This window comes from Leuciscus leuciscus (assembly GCF_965113295.1).
Source record: "Leuciscus leuciscus genome assembly, chromosome: 14".
Taxonomy (NCBI): domain Eukaryota; kingdom Metazoa; phylum Chordata; class Actinopteri; order Cypriniformes; family Leuciscidae; genus Leuciscus; species Leuciscus leuciscus.
This window is the reverse complement of record NC_138738.1, coordinates 34,010,611-34,020,894: the sequence shown is the minus strand read 5'-3', so window position 1 is coordinate 34,020,894 and position 10,284 is coordinate 34,010,611. Positions and strand designations below refer to the sequence as shown.

The window sequence follows — 10,284 nt, the reverse complement described above, 5'->3', positions numbered from 1 at the left end:
TATATATAATTAGCATCTTCTGAGAACTGTAGGCTACAGTTGCCTGCATCATTGTTCAGGTTCAAGGAACTTAGAGTAAAACAGGAACAAACCTACTCATTCGTGTCGTGTAATATGTAACTTGGAACAAAAATGATAGAGACGCGTCGCACACATAAGTAACCAAAGGTCTGTAAATGCATACAAGAACAGAATGTTAAGAATGTAACTTGAACTTGCCTTCCTGTTCTGAGACTGTATATGTGGCCTGTATCATGTTTTGAAGGAGGAATGCTATACCTTCTTAAACAAGCTGTCCTGCCAGAAATAAAGTGCATTTCGGGGCAACTGAAAATCAAATACAGAACTAAAAATAAAACTCAATTTCATTAGCAGGATAAAAATGCGTTCAGTATAAAAAAAGGCTCATTACTATTTATAATTTGGAGCATATAATCTAATATATTATATTAGGTGTATTTAACTATTTACTTAAAATTTAGGTTACAATTTATTTCGATAGTCCACTTTAGACATTCTAATAACTTTACGTAACTTTGCAACTACATGTCAACTAACTCATTAGAGTACTAGTACACTGTCTGCTTAATATCGGCTTACTCTATATTTTGATGCTCATCAACAGACACTCTACTGACTAACTTTGCAACTACATGTCAACGTATTCCTGAACCCTAACCTAGCAGTCTACTACAGTGTACTAATACTCTAATGAGAGTTAGTTGAAATGTAGGTGCAAAGTTACTTATAGTAAGTAGAATGTCTAAAGTGGACCATCAAAGTAAAGTTACACTGCAATTACATTTTTAACTGCAAATTTGCAACCCAGTGAAAATAGTAACATATACTACACTTACAATATTAATAGGCTACATCCTCTAGATTATCATTTGAATTAGCTAATATTTAATTATCAGATAAATAATAATAATAATATATGTCTGATATAGCCTGAGAACACAATTGACTTGACTTGACTTGAAGTTTAGAAGTTTTGTCTGTAGTCATATAATTTGTAAGGCCAGTATAGGGAACAATCTTCAATAGTCAACAATACATGATTTTATTCAGTAAACCACAAGATTATTGAAAACTCAAAAAAATAGAATTTTTAGGGTCATGACCTTGAGCACAAGCTATGGCTAAATTACCTGTTACGAACCGTGTTACTTTTATAATAGACAGTTATACCAACACATTTAAATGTTTGATAGATAGACAGACAGACAGACAGACAGACAGACAGACAGACAGACAGACAGACAGATAGATAGATAGATAGATAGATAGATAGATAGATAGATAGATAGATAGATAGATAGATAGATAGATAGATAGATAGATAGATAGATCTAATATTCCTTTGGTAATCATTAAGTTTGTAGTCACATCAGACTTTTCTTTGAGCTAAAGTGTCTTTTATGCAATTGTGAATATTTACGCAACATTGCCTGTCTCGTAACCTCCTTCTTTCAGAGAAGCTGTTGAATACACAGAGGCGTGTTGGAGTAACTGCACACACTGCTGCTGTATATGCCATCGGTGTATGAGGTGAATGTCGTTACAAGGAACCTGAGAAGAGCTCTTTTTTTTTTTGACCAACTCCGTCCCCGGTTTCTTCGGTCATTTCGGCAGGAGAGGAGGCTTGTGTATCGTCATGATGAACAAGAACGTGACTAGGCACCCAAAGCTCCGTGTTATGCAACCGCTGACCTACTAACACACATTCGAGGACGACAAGAGGAGTGTGTGTGTGTGTGTGTAAGAGAGGAAAATTGGAGCAAAGCCTCCGACATAACACAAGGACGAAGAGGGAGGGAGAGATAGACGGCGAATAGCAGCACATTCAGGGAGTCACATTAATCGACACAAAGCCGGTGAGTGGATCACGACCCACACGGGACATTTTCAGCCCAGACTGAAGTTGTAAAAGGAAGAAAGACCAGAATCGGGACGAAAAACGGCATATAGAGGCGCGGACGTGCGATTTATTGAAGAATAAAAGAGGCTTCTTTCGTTTAACTTAACGAATGCGCAATTTCACATAGGTGAGTTCAACTGCACTCCATTTATCATATAATATTTCATAATATGTGCTGGGTGTATTGTGTTTTACAGAGCTTGAAGCAGGCTAAACAGTTGTAGGCTAGGCTCTTACCTTGCAACGTGGTCAGGGCATGTTATTGTTCACATGGAAACCGACTCAGGGTCTGCATGGCTCTCAAATGCTTCGCTGACTGCGAATTTTATTGGTTTTCAATGGTTCTTTTTTTTATTGTTTATGTTTGCCTATTTTAGATTGTAATGTAGCTACAGATTATCTCGCATTGTGCACTGCATACATTTTCACATTCAATGTCAAGGCGAGACTCTCGGTCGTGGCGTGGGGGAGGTGGTGATCATTACGATATCCAAAAGCATGAGTGGCTGTGGGTCAGTTAATGTCTGTACATTGCATTGCGGCGGCACCATTCCCGTGCATTTCAGTGGCAAGTCAGCGTTTCTTACAAAGCATCTGGTTGTTAGACTAACGCGTGGCGACAGGATAAAGCGATGCCACGCGAATGGTTGTGTTACACGATGTTCAGTGGCGAGCAGAGAAAGACCCTCTTCAGATGCGCGAGATATTCAAAAATCGCGTCACCATAGTGAATCAAATTCTCGTAATGTGAGTACGTATCATGTGGATTATTGTGCAATGTGAGGCGACGTAAAACTTTTGGTTTGGGAAAGAGAGAGGCAGGGTTAGTTACTTACAAGCATACTAATGTGCAAACCATTCAAATGTTTAATAATTTATTTGTCTATAGTGTGGGGACAAAAGAAATTGTGATGCAATCCTCATTACATGCTTAGCTTATGACCTACTCCTAAACTAAGTAGACTATGCCCCTTAACAATTCCACCACTCCCCATTCAGCAATGCCAGGAATCTGAAACTGCCTCACATTGCTCCCAAACTTCTTACAATACAAAGCATCAGTCCGAAAATCAAATAAGAGCATTGAAAAGATGTGCATACAGGTGGTGAGTTTACTCCACTACATAAACTAATCTGAAGGTTAGCTAACCTAGTTTCTAATCTGACAACTTGCTGTGAACTTAATTTTCATAGACAGCTATTGTGATTTTAGCATTAACCCCTGTAATTAAGAGTCTAGCCAAAACACTCAGTCACACTTGCCTACTTGGCTTTTAGGTTGGAAGACTAGAGGCGTAACAGTTCTGCTTGCATGTGACTGAGTGAACACATGCAGGGAGGCTTCCAGCTGTAAATACTATCCATGTGGGGCGGTGCATAACTGTTTAATGGGACCTCAAGCTCTTTTTCTTCAAATGTAGACTCTTAATTCTTGGAAGAAGAAAAATAAACAAGCTAAGGGAACCAATAACACAAATGTGTATGTGGTCAAAATGTCGTTAGGATGGTTATGTCTCACCTCTTTTTCTTTGAGCACCATTACTATCCTAAGTCACTTATCTATCATAAAATAAAGGTTTACAGATGGTACATTTATAGTAACTTGGGTGTCTGAGCTCACCATGTCCTAAAATGATCCTCAAGTGTGATAACAATCTGGCATCCAGCCACAACCTGCAGTCTGAACTGCACTATACTGCATGCTCTGATTCACGGCTGATTAGTGATATTACAAAAGCTGGACTGTATCGGAAAAGCCTTGTGGTGTAAGAGCAGAAAACCTCATTTTCAAATCTTTCTTAATGCGTTTCAGGAAAATGCTACTGCATTTGATGCTTATTATTGCATCACTGGCATGAATCATAGCCCGCTTTAATCTAATATTCTGATGATGACGTATTTGCTTTTTTTTTTCTCTGTACCTCCGCAGTGCTGGTAAATTCCTCTCTCATCCCCCATTTGGAATCCTTAACTCCTCCCTCACCCAAGCACACTATTTTTGGTAGGCACTATAATTCCTCCCCACTTGCTCTGAGTGACGCACTCTCTCACAGACACACAGCCGCGGACGCACACACCGTTGCCGCCCCACTGACCTATTTTACAGCATAGCGTTGGACCCGGTGCGCACACGCACCGTGTTTACGGAGCAGCCGGTTTCTAGGTCAGTGGGACACACACACGCAACGTCCACCACCCTTCCCCTGCTCTCGTTTACGTTCCAAATGAAAAATTATCATGCGTTGGACCATACTTTGTGCTTCCATGTTTTCTGAAATCTTAGTCTCCACAATGCTGTGAGACTAACCACAATGGACAAAGTTACCCACAAATTTAGAAATACAAAGTAATACTCTCTCGTGTGGTTGAAGATAAGGGAAAATTCAATCAGGCTTAAACAAAACAGGCATAGGCAAAGTTCTATGTTTGCTTTTGAGAACAATGGGCTGTTTGTGTTGTACTTTTTTGTTCCTCTTCCTCTTTTTGCCGTTGAACTATGAGAATGCCGGGTTTTGAAGTTGTGTTTTAGTGATGGTGCAATAGCTGTTTGTGGTTATGTAACATGAACTCAGATTCTTACGATGAGCTGCTGCAATAGGATGAGCTAACAAATCAAGGACAAAGTCCTAATAGTTTTAGCACAGTAACAAAAAGACATTATTCTCTACTACCGAATAAAGCACAAACATTAACAAAACCGTATTTAAAAAAATAGCACAATAAGAAGTCATTTAAAAAGATAGTTGTGTATATGTACTCATTTTTAATAAGCAAAATGTTCTTGGTTACATTGTCAATAAATGATGTTTGGATCACTAATAAATGATGCCAAGAGAATGAGGGTTATTCCGGATATTCCACACCTTTAGTTCCCTGCAGTCCTGGCAGTCAGTCAGGTGTCTCTGATTATGTGACAGTGCAGTATCTTACACAATAAGTGTCCTACTGCAGCACGGCCTGATCTCCTAATCGCTGTGCTACACTACTCTACTGACCTACATTTCTCTAGAGCTCATAGAACAGAGGAAAAGCAGAACATTTCAGTTGCTGCCAAGATTGGAAATGGAACACTGGGTTGTTTCCGAATTATTACATGAGAATACATTTTGCTAATGCATCATTTGACATTCGTCCATGGTATTTATCATCAAAGCTGCAGCTTTTCAATGGAAATTGAAAGGAAAAGGTCTTCATAAAACCCTCATATGAAAGTCAATCACATTTTGTAATTGAAGGGATTGCAATTACTTCTAAAGTTAAACTACATACACACAACTACAACAAAGTAAAAAAGACAAAAGAGAGGTAATGCCACCAGTGCAATAAAGTAGAACACTTTTTCATACATTCAAAATAATATACCATTCGTAATAACTAATCCTACTCTTTTAATTCTTGTTACCTTTAACTCTACTCTTTTAATTCTTGTTACCTTTAACTCTATGATGTAGATGTTTTTGTTCATTCTTGTGGACACATTTCAGTAAACACCTCCTGTTTTTTGTCTTTACAGATCTGTTCAACAGAGACTGGGATAAAACATTGAGCTGAGACGGATCTGATGAACGATCAAGTTTATTCTCCAACAGAAATCCCAGCCTATACAACCACGCCACCCATCGAGAACAAGGAGCTTTGCCAAGTCAACAAATTTGCATTGTCTAAAATCTGAGAGAACTGAAAGAAAGCTAAACAAAAAAAGAAGACCATCCCTTTTCTGGGACAAAAAAAAAAACTTGGATCACACTTATCCAATGACGGTTGTTTTTGTTGCCTTCCATCTTTTTCTTATCTTTTTGACCAATTTGGACACTTGAAAGATTTGAGGACTGCATATTGGCAATTAAGTTTGTTTTTGAAGTTTCAATCAGAAACAAATAATCTTCAGTATTAAAACATTAAATTTCAATGTCCACTGAGTGCCAGTTATACAAACTGGCCTCAATAGGACCACAATGGAAAGCCTAAATCTCCCTACCCAAAACAACAGTGCCAGCTTGGAAACATTAGAAACGTTCTCAAACTACAGTGAGAGTTTACCATCACCTCGAATCGCGAGCCCTCCTCGTCAAGGCCGACTAATAAAACCAAAACCCAACTCCAGCTGTCGACGGAAGCGGGAGTTCATCTCGGATGAGAAAAAAGATGCATCCTACTGGGAAAAGCGACGCAAGAATAACGAGGCTGCAAAGAGGTCAAGGGAGAAACGCCGGCTCAATGATATGGTGCTGGAAAACAGGGTAATGGCACTGAATGATGAAAACGTGCGGCTGAAGACAGAGCTCCTGCAATTGAAATTGAGATTTGGACTCATAAGCTCTGCCTCTTACATGGAAAAGACCCAGCAGATCAGCAATGGTAGTGAGGCAGCGACTAATGGAGCTAATGGTACAGGAGCAACTTCTGGAAATCCATATTACTCAAGCAGTGGATACTCTAGTGCTTCTCAGGTCATGATGAACTCTGATTCCTCAGAGGCTGAGCAGCCGACCAGGAGTGAACGCCACTCAACGTTACACAAGTACTCCCCCCGTGGATCACTCTCCGACATGTCTGATGGATCTTCACGGGACAGTCCTGAACCTATAAACTTTGACATCAAACACGAGAGCTCTGGAATGGACATTAACAGGCTTGAGGCAAGTGTTCTTAATGGCATGTTCAATGGCCATCAAAGTCTCGGACGACTGGAGTCTCACCAACCTCAAGAAATGGAGCAGCAAGAAGGCGTCAACAACCCAGCCCCTCCATCTGCCACACCCCAAAGAAGTGTCATCCTCTTTCGTTCCGGAAGCAACTCCTACCCTGTTGAGAGCCAAAGGGTTGAGGACATGGAGCAGCAGGTGGCATCCCAAACACAACAGAATGGGCAAATCACCCATTTTACTCAAACAGGGTGCAGTCTACAAATAAGACCTGATGGTTTAGAGACTCTTTCTGAGGTGGCGCAGCAGCTGGCCAGGAGGTCTTTGGATTCACCAAACTATGAATTCACTAACGGCAAGGCAGATGCCGGGGAGAGCAGGCGATTTGTCATACAGCAACAAGACCTGAGTGTTCAAGGACAATGCAGAAGTCAGGTTCACGACAGCACCCCAAATTCTTTTGCCCCAGATTTGCTCAGTGAGGCCGGAAAAGCCCTTGTATGCCAGCGGTCCAATCCCTACCTCGGCACTCTGAACGAGGAGCCACCAGAGCTAACGTATGAAGGTTGCCCAAGAGCAGATGGCTTCTACCAAGAGCACTCCTCCTCAGGCAAGGACACCTCCTCTAGTGACGGAGACCCACGCAGCTCAGATAAAGAAGCCTCCACTGACGATGAATCTCCCTCATCCTCTTCCTCTGATACTGGTGGATTTCACGCCATCCACCAGTCAGCATCCTCACCCACCATGGTCATCAGTGATTCTTACCAGTACGGAGACAACCAAGGTGAAATGAAAGGCACTGCTCTGCCACACAAGCTAAGACTTAAGTATAGAGCACTGTCCAACGGTGGCTCCCAAGACGTCCTGGCCACAACGTCACCTGATTCCGCTCTGCCTCAGCACCCCTACCTGGCGCTAGCGCAGGTTAACCAGCAGCAAGGCAGCAGCTCTGGAAGCAAGGAAGGGGAGAGTGAGACAGCAGATGAACTTTACACACAACAGTTTCCTTCCAGAGAGACGGAAGAGGGATGGAAGGAAAGTGGGAAGAGGAGTTCAGGAGGACGAGGTAGCAGAAATAAGAAACGTGACTGAATCTGGCACATCCCATCCTGGACTTGTTAAAATGTCATCTTTACCATCCTATAGAAAGAAAAAAGAAAATGGTACCAGTTCATTGCATGAAAGTCTATTGCTTGTACAGAACAACAACAAAAAAGTAACTTGAGGTCTTGGTCTCTTTTCTTATCAGGAGCGATTCTGTGACTTTTAATGCCGCTCTGTTCTCGAACATTTTTTTTATGAGCACTTAACTGTAACTTAAAAAAGTTACAAATAGGAAATTGCTCTTTCAAAACAAACCTACAAAACTCTGTATAGCAACCTTTGACTCCACCTTTGAATATTTACATATCTCTGCCATGTTTTGTAGCTTAGCTAAATTGATGGGTAGTTCCTGAACCCAAGTAGTTTTCGCCACACTTCATGGAGTTAAAGACTCAAGTCCTTTTCTCCCTACTGATTTCAGAAGAAAAAACCTCAACAGATTTATGCCTGTCTTTCTCCTCCTCTGCCTTTGGACTTTAGCATTATTGAAGCACTTGGAATATTATAATACTGTGACATGACTAAACATATCATATTTCAGTACATTTTATGAAAAATGGCAACATGTCAATCTTTAAGAGTAGAAAAGTGGGAAAAAGACTAAGAACACTGTCTACTTCTTACTGTTTGAATTCCTGTATAGTCTAATTCTAATGTTTATGTCTGATGCTTCCATTATATTTTCTAAGTCATCGTATTTATGTCACTGTATCATTTGAGAGATACCAGAATGTTCTCTTCATAGTGTTTTGGTCATTCATAGGTCAACGCTAACCAGTAAAAATCACCTTTTGTCCAGTACATTGCTATACTGTATCAGTGTAAAGGAGCCTGATGGATTGACCCTCTCCAAAGGTCACTGTGACCAGTCCTTTTTTTTTTTTTTTTTTGAAAAAATAAAAGAATTTGCAATCTACCTGACATTTAGCCAAATTCGAGTAAAAGCCCTTTCAGAAATGTCAGGGTGGTCTCTTCCAAGTTAATATGCGGACTGTACAAAGTGTAAAATATATCATTGCCATCTCAAGATGGTCGTGTCCTCTGTGTTCAGGCTTCAGAGACGCCTCACATGCTACCTCATGAGAAGAAACGGTTGAGGTTACTCAGAACTGAAGAGTTTCTCCTTTGGTGCGTGTAGCCCATTGCATCATCATACCCATTAAATGTTGCATATAAAAGTTAACACACAGTAAAATGCTGCAGCACACAACTAAGTGTTACCTAGACACAAATTCAGTCCTACTAGTTGTCTTTGTAGAATTTACCACAGCTGAAAGCTGCTTCTGCACTGAATTTTTTTCATCAGATTTTATACAATCTGTGTTTATTGTTCCCAAACAGGTGCCTGGCACTGGCCATTATGTAAAAAGTGTACAGACAAATTCTCTTTTGAGTATTTTAAGTTTGTATCAAGTTTATTTTGGCATTCTATAATAATAATTATTAATATTGTATTTTTATTTTTATTTTATATTCCAATGCTATTATTCTTTTTTGGGTTGATATTTCTTGTGTCTGTTGTCTGTTCACCTCAATGTGAGACAGTATGTATTTTCATGTCCTGTTCATCTATTTCACCTCTGTACCCTGGTGTATTGTGTGGTATTTACTGAAGTTTTAAGAAAAAAAAAAGAAAAAAAAATTGTTTGTTAAAAGAGGTGGACGTATTTGTCAAGGTGCTCAGAATGACACTAAAGGAGTGGAAAGAAAAATAAAACATGTTGTATGTTGAATTTAAGTCGCCTAATGTTGTTTATACTACCCGGCAAGCCTTAATGCCCCATAATAAAGTGTTTCCATAAACAGTCCCAACACATGCACTTTCACAAGATTTAAAACCAGACCAAAAGCTTAACAGACACACTTTATACTTCCAACGTGACTTTTCCTCTCCCCTTCTAGCACGATAAACTAATTAAAATGAGAGCTTTGCAAATGCATAGGGACACTTTGTACTCCTGCAGGGCACAAGAGTCATCCAATATGATGTAACACTGGCTAAGTCACAGCACTTATGTCACAGCCCAAAGACACACACACAGGGAGCTGCAACCGAATAGAAGTACACATATATGCTTTCATGTTCTCTGCATCAATGGAATTACCAACATTGGAAAGGAACACGATGTAACTGGTCACACTGTTCACTGGTCATGAAAATATACTCCCAAGTACAGGCACTAATTCAGAGAAAAAAATAGACTAGAGCCGAAAACAAGTTATGTAACTGTTCTGATATCAATTGACATTATAAAAAGAATAGCTTGAAGTGCAGATCATAATCCAATCTTTTCTACCCTCCGCCTCAAGAAAAACATCTCGTCTTTCTCACTATTTCTCCACTAGATCTTTTCTGATACACATTTTTTTTTAACTGTTAACGATTACCTGTCATTTATTCATTAATTTATTGCTCTTGGTAGACTGCCAGTTTGTTACATCACTTACCTTGTCTGGCATTAAGTAATATGCATGCATGGCGCTTACACAACCTGCCGTACAACCTTCATCTGAAGGTACATAACCCCTTCTACCATTATTCAACTACAACTAGAGCCATAATTCAAAACTGACATAATCTGTTGACAATACATTCTTTAAAAGGTGTCT

The 10,284-nt window shown here is 39.9% G+C and overlaps 1 protein-coding gene across 2 annotated transcripts; it reads left to right on the top strand.

The window, feature by feature from the left end:
• The first annotated feature begins 1,477 nt into the window (after positions 1–1,477).
• Positions 1,478–9,412, top strand: nfil3-5 (nuclear factor, interleukin 3 regulated, member 5). 2 transcript variants are annotated; one of them, XM_082189808.1, is made up of 2 exons: positions 1,478–2,048; positions 5,436–9,412. In XM_082189808.1, exon 2 carries the CDS (start codon positions 5,878–5,880, stop codon positions 7,660–7,662), a length of 1,785 nt encoding a protein of 594 aa, XP_082045934.1. In that variant the 5' UTR covers positions 1,478–2,048; positions 5,436–5,877; the 3' UTR covers positions 7,663–9,412. The 2 variants fall into 2 exon arrangements, with proteins under 2 accessions (XP_082045934.1, XP_082045935.1); XM_082189809.1 differs by lacking the exon at positions 1,478–2,048 and adding an exon at positions 2,062–3,923.
• The last annotated feature ends 872 nt before the right edge of the window (positions 9,413–10,284 follow it).

Bases quoted from the DNA above. Each gene is read 5' to 3' on its own strand.
- nfil3-5 (XM_082189808.1), top strand. From the start codon at position 5,878: ATGGAAAGCCTAAATCTCCCTACCCAAAACAACAGTGCCAGCTTGGAA.